The following is a 15,791-nucleotide window of genomic DNA, read 5'->3' as shown; positions in this document are numbered from 1 at the left end:
AAACTAAAGCAGGTGCAGTATAGCTGGCAAGACCCACCAATTTTTCCAAAAAAAAAAAAATTTCAAATCAAGCTCCAATTCAAACTATACATGTGGGTTTGATACGTACGTAGTTGCATAATCCTTCAAAAAGCACGTCGCACCTTTCGATTCTCACTCTTGCGAATTGTAGTAGTTTGAGATGCTTTTGAAAAATACTTGCACTCGTGCTCCCGTTCGCATACACGCACTCTGTGACGCAGGTTTCATATTCCTTTCGCTTTTCTTTTTCTTTTTTTTTGGTTCTAAAAGGAGCTTCAATCCTCTCCACCTCTTCCTCTTCAAAAAGTCCTTCAATGCTTCTCAGCCAATTCATTACCTCTATCCCTCCTCAAATTAGCTCATTCTAAATTGGGTTGTGTTGGGTCCACCCATGTGATGGGTGACTCAGGATGATTTGATTTGGTACTGAAAACCAAATTAATTAAGGAATTTCTCATGCCTCAGGAGTTTTGATGGGAATTGAATATTGCTAAAAGAGATTTGGTTAATTTAGTTCAGGTAGTCTTGCAAGGCACAGATTCCTTCGGGCACAGGACGATGGGCACTATAAATATGCGAAGGGGTATGTGGGTTTGTCTTTAGGTGTCGATTGGATGCAGTCATAGAACGGGTTAAAATTCATCCAGGCGGATGAGGACTTGATGGGACAGGTTTGGCTTAATTTGTTATGTAGGTGACAATATAATCGAGAAAACCGACCAAACTTTGCATAATGAAGAACCTTAGGTTTTGGTTTAGTTTAGGATTTTGAGCTTAGGGAATTTTAGTCAAATTGGACTTGTAGATTTTATAATTCAATTATCTATTTTTACAATATCTGTTGGTCAGTACGTAACTTCGTCTAATGTTCAAAAAAAATTAGCTTTTGTCTAATAAGTAATTAGTATACAATTAGAAAGACATTTGATTAATTTGAAAGACTGCTTTTCTCAAAATGAGCTTTTGTCTCTAATAGAATTCATTTTTTGGTATAGGATCTACTCATAATGATTTGCTTGTTTTCCACTTAAAGGACTATTTCTTTCCCTTTTTTTTATTTAATTTTCATTTTTTGCAACTCAAAGTAGCCGATGAAGAATAAACTGTCCAAATGATATATACAATTTCGACGTAATGCTGTTTTGAAGTTAACAAAGAAAAGCCATGTTCTGGTTCAATCTCACGATTCTAAAGGTACGATTTGATTGTTTATTAGCGTACGTGAACAAACCGTTTTATGTGATTTAACCAAAAAAATGCACCAAAAAGAACCTTGAACGATCCTACTAGTATGAGGCAAAGGTTAAGAATGTGTAAGAGAAAATACAAGAAAACAAAGTTCTTTGTCAAACAAATATGTGATAGTTTTCGATCTCTTTTTTCTTTTCAAATTGGCGAAATTCTCTCCTCATTTCATTTCTTATGTATTTGATCTACAACTTGAAAGATTCCATTCATAAGGTATATTCGAAGTTGTTTCTTCTTATTTTTTTCAAGCCCCAAAATTGAGACAATAATAAGTTAGGCCAAACTCTCACTTAATTGCCCTCCAACCAATCTCAATTGTCGACGGAGACTATTTTCAATGGAATCAGCTCCTCTCTAATCCCCTTAGGAATTGGGTTTGTCTTATTGGGCCGTTATGAGCCCTTCCAGCACACTTCACGAATCAGAACTATTCATTTTTTATAGCTCGTCCACGCGGAAAATTATTCCATTAGATATGGATTAATGTGTTTTCAGAATGCCTTTACATTGAAATAATAAAGATTGGAACATTGAATCGAAACCTATTTTTAACCTAAATGCATTGCAAACACACATGAATTGGTATTTGATGAACATAATTTTGTTGTGCGGAAGCGTTAACAAACACAAAAAACAAATGTGATTATTGGTATGTAATTGAACAAACTACAGAAGAGAGAGAGAGAGAGAGAGAGAGAGAGAGAGAGAGAGAGAGAGAGAGAGAGAGAGAGAGAGAGAGAGAGAGAGAGAGAGAGAGAGAGAGAGAGAGAGAGTGAGTGAGTGATTCGGCAAGGATACCTACTCTATGGGCAGTCAGACGATCGAGGGTTTCACTATACGGAAGTTAACGGATGCCCAAAGGGCTACAGAGGAGATCTCTTCCTCTTTTTTCCTCTCTCAGAAAAGCTGTTGTGTATACAATACAATAAGCAAAAACCCTAAAAATTGCTTATATACTAATTTGTCTCGTCCACGCTGGTCCGAACGAAGATTCCAGCGAGCATAGCCTTCGAATCGGGACGGCAGCTGGTCCGGACCAGAATACCAGCAAGCTCTAGAAATGTATAACAAGCGCTGGTCCGGACCACCAAGACCTTGGTCCGGACCACGAAGGCTGCGAAGTCCAAAAACGAGCCAAAAACTACAAATTTATGATGTGGTCGTTATTCTTGCCGAATTCAAAACAATGAAAGGTCTTGGTCATTTAAATGGATTCAGAAAGGAACCACCAAATAGAACCCGTGATAACTAGAGAGGCTATCTAGCTAGCTTGTTCCAATTTCAGTATACGAGAATCCTGCGGTATGGAGTCTATTGACTCTTTTATTTTTTTTGATAATTCAGAATGTCTCGGGTTAGCTTGTGCCTATTTCGAATTATTTTCTATAGCTCCTCTCATAGCCGTTTCACACGCTTGTTCATGGGGTGAGGTGCCCCAAGAGTTACCAACAAGAACAATTAAACCTGAGATCACAAAAAGGAACAAACACCTAAATCTTAAACCAATACCACTTGCCCAAGGGGCCCTTGGGGTTAAGTCTATTGACTTTTGTTCTTATAACATTGTGTATCTTCTTTGACCTCTGCAGTTTGGATTGAATCTAGAATATAATTGTTGGATTGCATTGGAATATATATAGACACACACACACATTGACATCAAAAAAGAACATCATATATATATATGAAAGAAAGAGTACAAGGGTTTAATCAAACAAAATACAACACAAAAAACACTTAGAACTATGCTATCGCCAGAAAATAAAGGCTAACAAAAAGCCTAGGGACGTCGACGACAAGCGTAGGCCAATAAGAGGCCTAAAGAACAGAGCATAGTATGGGAAGTGTGGAAATTGTGTGTGCAACAATTTCAGAACATAACATAAGCAAATACAACTAAAAAGCAAGAGAGTTTATAAATATAACTGCAAATTTACTGCATGTAATCTTTTTCTAACTTAAACAACAAATCTTATAAAAATTTGCTCTCATACAATCTCAAAATAGCTTTGAACTTCCAAAATTATCCTTCCCTACTCCAACCAAGTACTTCGGCCAAAATTTTGAAACGTCCGCTCTCTGTTTTTTGAAACCCACTTCTGAAAACCAGTTCTAAAAACTCTAGAGTTTGAAATTTCGGCAAAATTTCAAGTTTTAGAATATGATATTATCCTCAATTTTCAAACTCTAGAGTTTGAAATGTTGGCCTAATTTCAAGTTTTATAATCTGACAATGTCGTTCCAGAACCAGGTTTAAAATGGAGGAATGATTATTGTAGACAAGTTTCAAACTCTAGAGTTTGAAATTTTGGCAGAATTCAGAGTTTTAGAATATAATATTGTTTCCAATTTTCAAACTCTAGAGTTTGAAATTGTAGCGTAATTTCAAGTTTTAGAATATGACAATGTCGGGACAGAACCAGGCTAAAAATAGAGTGTTGAGTTACCTCTTGTTAAGGGTCATCATTTAGCCCGAAGGCCCGTGGCCCGCCCGAAGCCTGCACGGCCTGCCGGGCTTTTACCCGGCCCGAGCCCGTAAAACGGGCGGGCTAGCCCGGCCCATAGTTTGTAATGGGCGGGCTCGGGCCTATGAATTTTTACTCGGCCTGCCCGTAGGCCCGGCCCATGGGCCCACCCGGTAGCCCGCCCGTGGTACCCGCCAACGGGCCCGCCTATTAGCCCAAAATCCCACAAAATCCATTTTTTTTCCCCTTGATTTAATTTTACCCAAGGAAATTTAAGCCCACCCGGCTTTTGGCCTGCCAATTGGGTTAGCCCGTGGGCCGGGTCGGCTCTAAAACTACAACATCCATGGCTCCCTCTTCCTTGTCAACTTCCATTTCTATTGCACAACCTTCCAATCCCCAATCAAAATGCACATTTCTCTCATATGTTGGGTCAAAGACTTCTTCTTTACCAATGGAGGGAGAGGAAGCAATGGAGGTTTCCATTGAGAGTTAGGAGGTGTAAGGTGAGAGTTCGGAGGCAGATGTCGATTGGGTTTATGGTGGGAGGTGGGAGCTCAACAATGGTGGTGGCCTGGAACGGCCAGAAGAACCAGAAGCAAAAAAATTTCCCCTGGAAGAAGATGAAAAAAAATGGAGGGAAATGTGGGTTATGGGGTGTATGTGTTTTGGATGTGGTTATATGTTTGTAATTGTATGTAATAAAAGTAGGGGTATTTTTGTCCAATTTTATAAGGGCATTTTTGTTCGAATATTATTTATTTAAAAACAAGTTATATGCAGTAAATTTGCAGTTGTATTTATAAATTCCCAAAAGCAACAATTTAAGCTAATGCATCTACTTAGAAACACATCCGTAAGGAGGTCGCCACCATCGAAACTCGGAAACACCGTGAAATCTCCGCCTCAACCTGCCTCCAAGCAAACCTGCAAAAAGACTTTACCACAAGCACATACCGTGCAGCCCCAAGTCCCAAAAGCCGATCTCCTTTATGGTAAGTGATGCATGGAGCAAATCCAGAATAGAGGACCAAACTGCTGGCCGGATCGCACCCATTTTTAATGGTGGCTGACACAGATCAGTTAGTCAATGAGCCAGAACCTACCTCGGCCAACAACCTCTTAGCATCGAACCGTAACACTACTCTCCATATGACGACAAAAAAAGCCTTCAAACCCCAACTCAAGGAAGAAGCCATGCATGGAAAATTTCCGATTGGCTAGGGACGGGAACGAGGGGAGTCAGAATCAACCAAAAATCGAAAGATTCCAACCGATTGGACTGGGAAAGGGGCGAATAGAGGAGGGAGCCGATCGGCTAGAATAAATTTTTGTACTAAGCAATACCCCCTTATAACATTCATCACAAAATAATATAGTATTCATCACGAAAAGACATATCACTATTTTATAACCGAACAAACGAGACATCTTCATTTTTTTCGAGTTGTTCCTATTTATGAGTGCAGACTTTTTCATGTTTTACCGCAAATGTTCTATGAAAACTTGTTTGAAAAATGTAAGCCGGCCTTTTGGGTGAAGTTCAACTGTTGAGTCCAAAATCCGGCAACGATCGAAAACAAAAGAAGAAAGAGAAGAAGTCCAAAAGCCGGTCGGGAAAAAAATGGGAAAAACGTACGTACTAGTCAATAAATGTCATTCCTTTTAGGATCCTCCCAACAAATGGCAACTCTAGATTTTATGCATTTCGGTACCGTGTGGGATAGGCAATTTTTTTATTTATTTATTGGGTAAATCATTTGGGGACAGGCACTCTTATGCTTTTTGTGGTATATATAGCAATGTATTTTCTTCTTCTTCTTCTTCTTTTTTGAAAAATTATTAAAAAAATCTGCATCCATCGTGACTCCCTCTCCTCTGCCATTACGTTATCTTAAAAAAGGAAAAGGTTTAAAAAGAAGAAAGAAAAAAAAAACTCATCTATAAATTTAACGTGAGATAACAGTTTTTTTTCTTGTAAATCATGATAATTCCAGAAATCAAATATATTTAGGAAATCACAAAGTTTTCCAATATGTATGCCTAGTCGATGTAGTTTTATTTCTAATTATCTTTTTATCCTCTGTTATTTAATACTTTGTATGACATAAGAGCATCCACATTCTAATAAGCAAATGAGTGTGGATAAACAAATTTAAGAATAATGCTAAAAAAATACCACACATTGTAATAAGCAAAGTTACGAGTCTTTTAGCAAATAACCAAATTTCACTTATTTCATAACCAAACTTAATAACTTTTATCAATAGCCAAACTCAAAACTCAAAAACACCCCACATTATCGAGACGAATAATTTGGTGTGGTCGTGTGCGTGATTGAAACTCGTTTGCGATTGGACAAATGTGCATTGTGTATTTTGGGGTTTTTTTTTGTTAGAGATGCAAAAACAACCAATGTGGAGCTAGAGGTTGTTAAATTTGATTATGAACTAAATGGATAATCAAATGTTGACGTGACACATTTTGGTTATTAATTTTGATTATTATCATTGCGGATGCTCTAAGTATATAATATCAACAATTGGGATATATAACGTGATGCATGAGGCACACCGTTTGTTGACAATAAGTGAAAGTGATAAGTAAAATGTTAAACATAGAGCTAAGAAACCTCAAAATAGGATGGTGCAGAGTGGGTGGTGCGCGGCACCCAGGGACGGGACGAAGATCTTGTAAACACGGGGGCCAACCTATGAACATGATTTTGAAATTTGAAGGCTCGGGAATCTTATAGTTTGTTTGGTTTAAATTTTGAGGGAGGTTTTTTTGAGTAGTAAGTAGAGAGAGATATAAAAAGAAATGAGATCAATGATTGAAGGAAAAACTTATGGGAGACCGTGCACAGAGAGAGAAATTGGGTTTTGGGACAAAAAACGAACACATTTTTATGTCTAAATAATATCCAATACAAAATACAATACCTAGATGTTCTCACTAAACAAAAAAACAAAAAAAAAATATTTAAAAAAAAAAAAAACCCGAAACCGCGCCCACACCTCCCTCCGTCTCTGGCGGCACCGTGCCGTGCACCATCCAAGCTGTTCGTTCGGCAATCCAAGAAAAATCCGTGTGATAATCGGATGCTTGATATACCCCATTCATAACCACCACCACCATCATCTAGTAATTGTGAAACGATGGTATCATTGTTGATGCAAAATTTTGGCAAAGTTAATTGAACTGTATCATCACAAGCACAACCAACCATCTTTCCCTCCCAGTTGTTTTCTCGCATATCATGTGATATCTCTGAAGAGCCCTAAAATGATTTTCAGAACGAGAGCACAAATATATGGTATAAATAAGTGTTTCTAGTGATTTCTAACCAAATTGCAAGAACATATTTTGTCGTACGGATCTCATAAGAAACAACCCTAGCAATACTTGCAATATATAGTGGGAGAGAGTTCACATGTTACTATATATCTACCATTTTCATAGCGGACTATCTACCTCAACAGACCTAGATCATCATCTTGTTCAAACAATTATTCTGCTATTTTTAGTTAAGAATAATTATCAGCAAATAAAGTTTGTTATGAGTTGGTGAAATTTAGTTGAAAAAGAGGAAAAGGCAGTCCTATAAAATAACTTTGCGTGAGAAGAAAAAGGCAGTCCTATATATATATAAAATATAATATCCCAATGGCCAGCCAAAAGAAAACGGTGGACTTGTTCTTATAGTCTTCCAATGTGTTGGCAAAAAATAACTTCGACCATTTTTTCCCCTAAAAGAAAATAAAATTATGGCCAGAGCTCCCAAAAACAACGAGCCAAGATCATATCGTGTGATGATCCTCTTATATGGTCTTTATGTAATACAAAATTAGGCCCGATATTATTCTTTTTAAAGAACTGAACCTATCTATGAATTGATATCAACTTATTAACGACATAATGCCGGCAAACCAACTATTGACAATGTTTTGATCTATTTTATTCTAAGTTGCGGATCTGAAAAATAAAGAAGATTTATTATTGTTAATCGAAAGTGAATCTTTGTCTAAAAGAACCCCAAAGAGATTTTCAGAAGTGGGATGGTGACAGACCAACCACATGCTTCTAATGATTTCCTAGGAATCTGAAAATGCAAGTAAAGTTTTTGCCTTCTTTATTTGAATTCCCCAGCCAGTATACCCGTCACAGCAACCCCTTGTTCTTTTTTCTTTCTTTACTCCTAGTACCACATTTCTTCCCTCCTTTTCTAGTCAAAATCCACATTAAAGTCTGGTTGCTTTCCGACAATTTATACCCTTAAAAACCCACCACCGTTTTCTAATGTTTGGTGTAATTCAAGCATTTATTTCTTCCTGAAATGGTCCTTTGGGTACGTATGGAATTCAATTCTTGTTTCTTGCTCATGTTTATTGCATGATTCCCTACTTTAATGCTCTCTGCTCTTCTCTCAGCTTTTCCTGTGACTTGGCTCCTTCGGGCGGTTGGGATTTCTGAATTGGTCTTCAATTCCAATTTAATGATGTGGTGGTAGCCAGTTAAAGGTCTGAAATTGGCATTTTCTTTGTTGGGTTTTTTCCCGAAAGGTGCTACGTTTGAGAGTTTTAGGGCTGATTATGGAGATTAAAGAGGAGGAAGCTAAATCAAGGATGGAAGATTATGAAGTGATAGAGCAGATTGGGAGAGGTGCTTTTGGAGTTGCGTTCCTTGTTCTTCACAAGATTGAGAAAAAGAAGTAAGAAAAGTCCTTTGCTGTATCTTCCATTCTCTTCTTTTTCTTCATGTTCTTCTATGCATATGTCTTAAATGGCTGGGATTTTAGTAAGCATTTTGTGATTATCTTGGATATGGTTGTTCAGTAGTGGAAATTGTGCAAAGCTGTAGAGTTGTACCTAGTTTTTGATAACTCAGGTGTCCGGGCTAGGACTAATAGCACCTCGACTAATCCTGAGGTACCAATCCCGCCGCCCACTTGCGAGGTTACCAATTAAAGTTAGAGCAAAATTCTGTATGGACTTGCCCCAATGGAATTGATAGAACCTACGAGGTTTCGAACTTGAGCAAACCTTAAGTCCAAAGTCTTGACAACTAGGCCAACCCCTTGGGCTTGAGTTGTACCTAGTTCAAATGCTGCTATATAGGAACATTTTGCTTCATAGAAATTGTGGTCAGGGTTTCTTCAAACCAGAAAGAAAGAAAGATCTTCTTATAATCCTCCTATGGAAAAACATTAAGAGGTTTATTTAGGAGTTGAGGGAAAAAGGTAGTACTGTCTTTCATTTGGCTTCGCTTCCTTTGGAACTGTCACTCGTTATTTATTGAATGTTTGGACCTTGGATTTTTTAAAGAAGAGGGAAATGAAACTACTTGCAGAAGTTCATTTTTTGTGGATAACCTAACTTGAAAATGGCTGTTTTCTACTTTTATAAGTTAATTAACTTCTCCTAACCAACCGCCAAGGCATTTGTAGCTGAAGTGGCATTCACCCTACCTCTCCATGTGAAGGTTCTGGGTTCGAAGTTGGGGGTGATTTCCGTTCCCTTTTTCTTGGATCTAAGCTAGAGTAGTTTCTTTCAAAGTAATAAAAAAAAAACCTCCTAACAAGCCAACAAAGAGCAAAATTTAGCATCTTTCACTTCATATCTTTCCCTTTTCCTTTTCTTTTTTCCCCCATCGACCAAGATTCAAACATGGCATTAGTTATCAAATTGTTTTGAATAGTACTTGAAATGGAAGACAATAAAAAGTGCAGTTAGCCTTGCAGTTACTGAGAAGTTACTAACAAAATGTCCATCCTTTTCTTTTTCACTCATTTGTTTTCCATTTCCTTCAATTTTGTTTGCAGGTATGTGCTGAAGAAGATACGCTTGGCAAAACAAACAGAGAAATTCAGGCGCACTGCGCATCAAGAGGTTTCCGATTCGAAACATGATTTAAGCTCTTACCACTACTTAAAGACAATGCACCAATTGGGCACAAGCGGCACAACTACTTGACTCTCTTTGTTTGAGAAAACTTGAAAAAACAATTTAGTATGTAGTTGGCTGTGAGGATTGGGACCATCTTTCCAATTTCTAATCCTCAAACAAAGAAAGTGGGGTGTTTTATGTTTGTAGTTAAAAACTAAAACCAACCAAAACCCTTCCACATCTAACTATAAAAATAATGAAAGAAGGTTTTGATAACACTTTAGTTACATCATTATAGCACTCATTCACCCTCTACATTTACACAATATTCACACATAAATGTGGTTCCTGCTTCTTCTTCTTTTTTTTATACTTTTTGTCATGTAACACCCAGTCTTAGCTATACTATTAGCGATGGTCTTACCATATCCTCTGTTAGAAGTCTGACCTAGCATGATGGAAAGTGCAATCCCTCCCTCATGTTGTGGCTTTTTGTGCCTATCAATTACCTCTCCAAAACCCTATGGCAAGTGAGAGCCTTGTGCACTAGGTTTGGCCTTTGACAGTCTTGTTTGTTGCTGTAAAGGTCGATAGAATTCCCTCGTTGTGAAAGTTGCAGTGGTATTTTAGAGCTTGAGTAGCTTCAATAACTACCATTTGCCACAAAAATTACTGTCCAACTCACTTGAGCTTTTAGGATAGCAAACATTTCACTGAGACAATGTTCATGATGATGAGTTGTTCATGACAAGTCACGAAGATATTTTGTTTCTATCCTATATTCTGATGTGGGGGTCTTCTTAGAGAAAACTTCAAGGAAGAATGGCTTCAAAAGTCTACTAAATGATTCCTTACCCCAAACATAGACGAATATTGGAAGCACCATAACAGCATGCAGAAAAGGCCGGAAATGTATCAGAAATACTCTGAAAACTAGTTTAACCCTTACATTTTAACAGAAAGCCATACATTGCTCTTTCTTTAAAAGAAAAACCTTCTAAACAATCATATGACCAAGTCATCCATATTTTACAATGAAAGAGGTTTCCCAACAACAAGAAAAAACCTTCAGCAATCCCAGACTATGACAAGAAACAGTAATATTTATTCCATATGACATTAATGGTCAGCAATCCTTGATTTGATAGTGAACAGACCTTGAAATATTAGCTTGAAATGTCAGACAATAGACTGAAATGCAACTTTTTCAATAAATTTGATTTTCCTTGCAGATGAATTTAATAGCAAAGCTAAATAATCCATACATTGTGGAGTGCAAAGATGCATGGGTTGAACAGGTACTAAATTAGCATCCCTGCTCTTCTACTTTCCAATATTTAGCGTTCAGCAAACAGGAAATTGTGATTTGCTCATGTTTTGATGCTCGTTTTACTTCAGAAGAATTGGGTTGAAAATAAGACCATTTCTTTAGAAAAACACAACCTGTTGACGTTTTCCTAATTTGAAGATTATGTCCAATGATGGATTACAGGGATGCTGGGTGTGCATTGTAACAAGTTATTGTGAAGGAGGAGACATGTAAGTCACAGTTTACTTCAGCATTAGAATCTCTGAAGATATTTGAATCTATATGTATTTCATCAATCGTTGCCCGCTTGGGTAAATAACAGTTTACATTTTATTGGGAAAAAACCTATCTAGACTCTCTCTTAGATGCATTGCAGCAGCATATCGTGAAACTAAATCAAGATGTAGCCATATAGGCTTTATTTGGACTCAATATTAGTCTGTATCCTTCATTTTGACTAATCTGTGATACTAATCACTCAGGGCTGAGATAATAAGAAAAGCTAGAGGAGCATATTTCCCGGAGGAGGTAAGGAACATGAAAATATTAGGAAGAAGCATCACTCCTTCAATTTAGAATCAGCAACTGTTGCTAAATAACAACTGATACCCACTGTTCTTCCTTTATCTCCCCCAGAAGCTCTGCAAATGGCTGACTCAGCTTTTGCTAGCTGTTGACTACCTTCACTCCAACCGCATCCTTCACAGGGATGTCAAGGTGCATATCTCCATCTATTTCTATTTGAGATGAGCCTATGGCATAATTATCATCCTAAAGTAGTTTTTATGTTTTTTTTCTACTCCAGTGCTCAAACATACTCCTTACAAAAGACAACGAAATCAGACTGGGTAAGAATGCAAAAATAATGGAAAATGGTTGGGCTTCTGTAATCTTCCTTGTTTTTAACTCAAGATAAATGTACAGGTGACTTTGGACTTGCAAAGCTGCTAAACACAGATGACCTAGCTTCTTCGGTAACGTCTTGTTCTCCTTTTTTTTCTATTTGTTGTGTGTACATTACAGTTGCAGTACTTGCCAATGCTCGTAATATACTTCATCACAATTCCTTCTTGAAATTGATCATGAGCTACCCTGATAATAGTAACTGGGATTCCCACGACTGGCAAATCATCGTGGACCATTTTTCAAAACCTGTCGTTAGATTGGAATCTTATAATCCATGTTGTGCATATTCGAGGATATTTGTCGTAGATCATGCTAGAATCTTTAGGCGTTGGACACAACATGATGTAGGTAGGGTTACGATTGCCGAATATTGGACCCATTTCCTAATAGCTTAAGCTTTTGAGACTACTGGTAGTTTAACAATTATGTGGTCTGTCTGTTTCTATTGCATAGACTTCACAATGAATCTAATGTTCTAATAGGTGCATGTACAGAATAAACACTAGGACTTGCTTATCTGTATGAATTATTTCCTTTGATATTTGTTCTTTCCACGTCCCGCCAGTCTTGTGCCTCTTGTTGTTGTATGTCTCACTTGGGAAAAAATCATTCGACTATAGATTGGTTTAAGAACCAATGTAGAAATTCTGAGCATACTGTCCAACTCGTAGACACTAATAGATCCAGCCATATTACTTCGACAGTTAGACAACCATTGAAACTTCAAATCAGAACAGAATCAAGATGGACAAACCATGCTTAACGATTTTATCTTTGAGTTCCGACTTGGAAGGATAGAAAGGATCCATTTTGTTAGTGCCACTTTCCTCACTTTAATGAGCCCGTAAGGAGTCAGTCAAGCAAATCAAGTAGGCTTCTCTAACTAACTAGCATTTGGATCATGAGATGAGTCGAGTCATTTGAGGTAACTACGCGATGCATGCATAGATGTTGATTTTGGAAGACTATTTTCAGCTTTTCAAAAAGAGGTTTATGTAATACTAAAATGGGTAGAGAGCAAATCAGAAGAATCTTCATTTCCTTTAGTATTGGCTTCAAGAAATAAGTTTCTTTCTCTGGCAATACTTTAGAAGATGGCAGCTTTAACACATAAAAGGATCTCTTTAAATCTTTTGTAGGTGGTGGGCACTCCAAACTACATGTGTCCAGAGCTTCTAGCAGATATACCTTATGGCTACAAGTCCGACATATGGTCCCTAGGTAGCTAAACCCTCTTGGTGTAACTAAAATTTCCCTATTGAACGTGGAACTTCATGGAATGACTGGTCGGTAAATGACATTTTTTACTTGAAACTGTTTTCAGGTTGTTGCATGTTTGAAATGGCTGCACATCAACCTGCATATAGAGCTCCTGTAAGTGTCAGCTTGAGCAACCTGTTTGGTATCCTTTGGCATTTTATCTGCTTTGTTTCCATTTACCGGAAAACATGTATTCACTTGTTCGTTAAATTGTTTCTGAAAACTTTTTCCAGAAAAATATTGGGAAAACCACTTTTAAGAAAAGATCTAGATTTTTATAACTGTTTTTACAGTAATGAGAACGATGAGATCTTTCAAACTCTCATTGTGTGTTCGCATATATGAAACATGAATAATAAGAATGATTGCCTAGATAATAAATTTCCCAGTTTTTTTTAGCTACAAAATGAACTAAAGTTGATCATTTGAACAACAGGATATGGCTGCTCTGATAAGCAAAATAAACCGGTCCATCATTTCTCCACTCCCCACTGTATATTCCCCAACACTGTAAGTAAACCTCATTTTAAGGGATATTTTTCAAGGGATTATTAATGAGGTGGGATTGAGATTGAGTAAATGAAGTGGGATTATGAATGAGATAGATGAACATTTTCTCATGGGATGGGGGATTGGGATTAACAATACCACTTCCCCCATGGAATGACCAATCCCCCCATTTTGGAGGATCAGTAACGCCATGGTACTAATAGTACAAGACTATTTTGCCAAACGAAACAAAGGATTATGGCCCCACGGGATCGAGTCCAATCTGATTTCCCAAACCTTCTATTAAACATGCCCTTAGTCACCTCTTTATTTACATGAGAGCATATGTTATTCTATGTTCGCCCTATTCCAATAACCTTTTAATGAAATGACTGAGTTTCTACGATGCAGCAAACGGTTGATCAAAAGCATGCTAAGAAAAAATCCAGAACACAGACCAAATGTGAGATTTCTTAGCTCAATGACAGTTTTTTTTCAATTTCCAAACGAACTCTAATTCTGATGCTTGTGTCCAAACACATCTAGGCTGCGGAGCTATTGAGGCATCCCCATCTGCAACCCTACGTTGTTCAATGCTGTAACTTATCTCCTGTATTTCTTCCAGTGAGGTCCGATACCAATAAGAAGGATATATCCCCAAGAAACTTACATTTTGAGCAACGTTTGGTACAGAAAGACGATAAAATTGGGAAGAGAATCCTGCAAAAGGAGCCAAACAATGCTCTGGCAGTTGCTGATAATGCGAATGTAGTGAGACAAAAAGAAACAAGAAATGCTGTGCCTATTTCCAAGGGAATATCAACAGGTGAGGTTGTGATAGCAAAGTGCAATGCTTTCGAGCCAACCGAAAGCTCTAAATTTGGAAATGCTTCAAGGACTATGTTGAAGATTGATGATGGAGATCAACAAAATAAGAAGCAGCTCGCCAGAGAGAATTCCCAACAAGTGCAAATCAATGAAGGTGCTAATCATGACGATCCCAAGAAAATAGCAACAATTAAGTTTCTTGAGGATGAAAGATCAATCGAAACAGAAATCTTAAATCTAAATTCCGAAATTGCTTCCTCTGGAAATATGTCATCGACAAGCACAGTGACACTACAATGTGCACATGAAGGAGGAGAAAAAACCCATGATCTTAGTCCTAACAAGCATATAGAAAAAGAAGATGCTCGGGGATCGAATCGCATATCCAGTGAGAGTCCATCAATCAACATGATATGGGATGCTCTGAGCCAACAAAGAGCGGAAGCTCTGGAGGCACTGCTCGAGTTCTCTGCAGAATTGCTCAGGCGCGAAAGGCTGGAGGAACTTGCAGCTGTGCTTAGGCCATTTGGGAATGAAACTGTTTCATCAAGAGAGACCGCGATTTGGCTAACGAAAAGCCTAATGAATATACAAAAACAGGGTGGGAAAAACTAGCACGTTGTAATTTTGGCTGCTTTTTTTTCCTTGTTAACTTTAAGTTTGAAACTCTAGGCTTTCTTCATTGTAACCTGTGTTACATTTTGTATGCTAGGGAAACACCACCTTGTTCAGTTGCTAAGTTTGCTAAGATATTCTGTTATTTGAACGTTGGATTGCTAGACGAATAATACTATGTGCAAAGACATTTGTACACAATGTGTCCGGAATTGTCTAATATGCGACCAGTTGTGTCCGGAAATGTCTGTGTACACAGATGTGTAGTTGCTAGATTTATGCTCTAACGAGCTCTTAAACATAAGTACATTAAACACTCAACTGCGTGGTCTGGCTGGAGCATCACAGTGGCCTTTACAGGACGCAATGAAGTACAAAGCGACCAAAGTCAATATGCAAAAGGCATTAATCTTGGCAAATATTTTCTTTTCTTGAGCCGTAGGGAAAAAAATAAAATATTTGTCGCGATGAAAGCCTTTTGTGTATTGACCTTGGCTTCTTTGTACTTCATGTAAAGGTCGTCATGATGCTCCAGCTGGACCACGTGACGAGATACCATTGGCGCGTGTTATGGACTGAGACCTAGAGCGGGGCTCTAGCTTGCGTGTTTAATGAACTTGTATTTGAAGGAGAAAGTCTACACACATACAATCTGTGCCCAGATTTTGTTGTGGGGTCCACCACGGATCTCACACAAATCATCCAAGCCATTCATTAAATGTAAAATATTTTTTCAAGGGTTCCCGTAAAAAATAATCTCAATCC

The 15,791-nt window shown here is 37.8% G+C and overlaps 1 protein-coding gene across 1 annotated transcript; it reads left to right on the top strand.

Moving 5' to 3' along the window:
• Positions 1-7,905: 7,905 nt before the first annotated feature.
• LOC131314615 (serine/threonine-protein kinase Nek6-like) lies at positions 7,906-15,224 on the top strand. Its single transcript, XM_058343394.1, has 14 exons — positions 7,906-8,082; positions 8,165-8,445; positions 9,556-9,622; positions 10,852-10,917; positions 11,112-11,158; positions 11,411-11,456; positions 11,565-11,645; positions 11,734-11,776; positions 11,853-11,902; positions 12,974-13,055; positions 13,159-13,208; positions 13,531-13,604; positions 13,995-14,046; positions 14,130-15,224. Exons 2-14 carry the CDS (start codon positions 8,327-8,329, stop codon positions 15,024-15,026), a joined length of 1,674 nt encoding a protein of 557 aa, XP_058199377.1. The 5' UTR covers positions 7,906-8,082; positions 8,165-8,326; the 3' UTR covers positions 15,027-15,224.
• The last annotated feature ends 567 nt before the right edge of the window (positions 15,225-15,791 follow it).

The sequence above is a fragment of the Rhododendron vialii genome, chromosome 13a (genome assembly GCF_030253575.1).
Source record: "Rhododendron vialii isolate Sample 1 chromosome 13a, ASM3025357v1".
NCBI lineage: Eukaryota > Viridiplantae > Streptophyta > Magnoliopsida > Ericales > Ericaceae > Rhododendron > Rhododendron vialii.
This window is presented reverse-complemented; position numbering and strand designations above follow the sequence as displayed.

Excerpts from the sequence above, each read along its gene's own strand:
- LOC131314615 (XM_058343394.1), top strand. The coding sequence starts at position 8,327 with ATGGAGATTAAAGAGGAGGAAGCTAAATCAAGGATGGAAGATTATGAA. Across the intron at positions 8,446-9,555 it reads CACAAGATTGAGAAAAAGAA|GTATGTGCTGAAGAAGATAC; the intron begins GTAAGAAAAGTC and ends TTTTGTTTGCAG. Across the intron at positions 13,056-13,158 it reads GTCCGACATATGGTCCCTAG|GTTGTTGCATGTTTGAAATG; the intron begins GTAGCTAAACCC and ends AACTGTTTTCAG.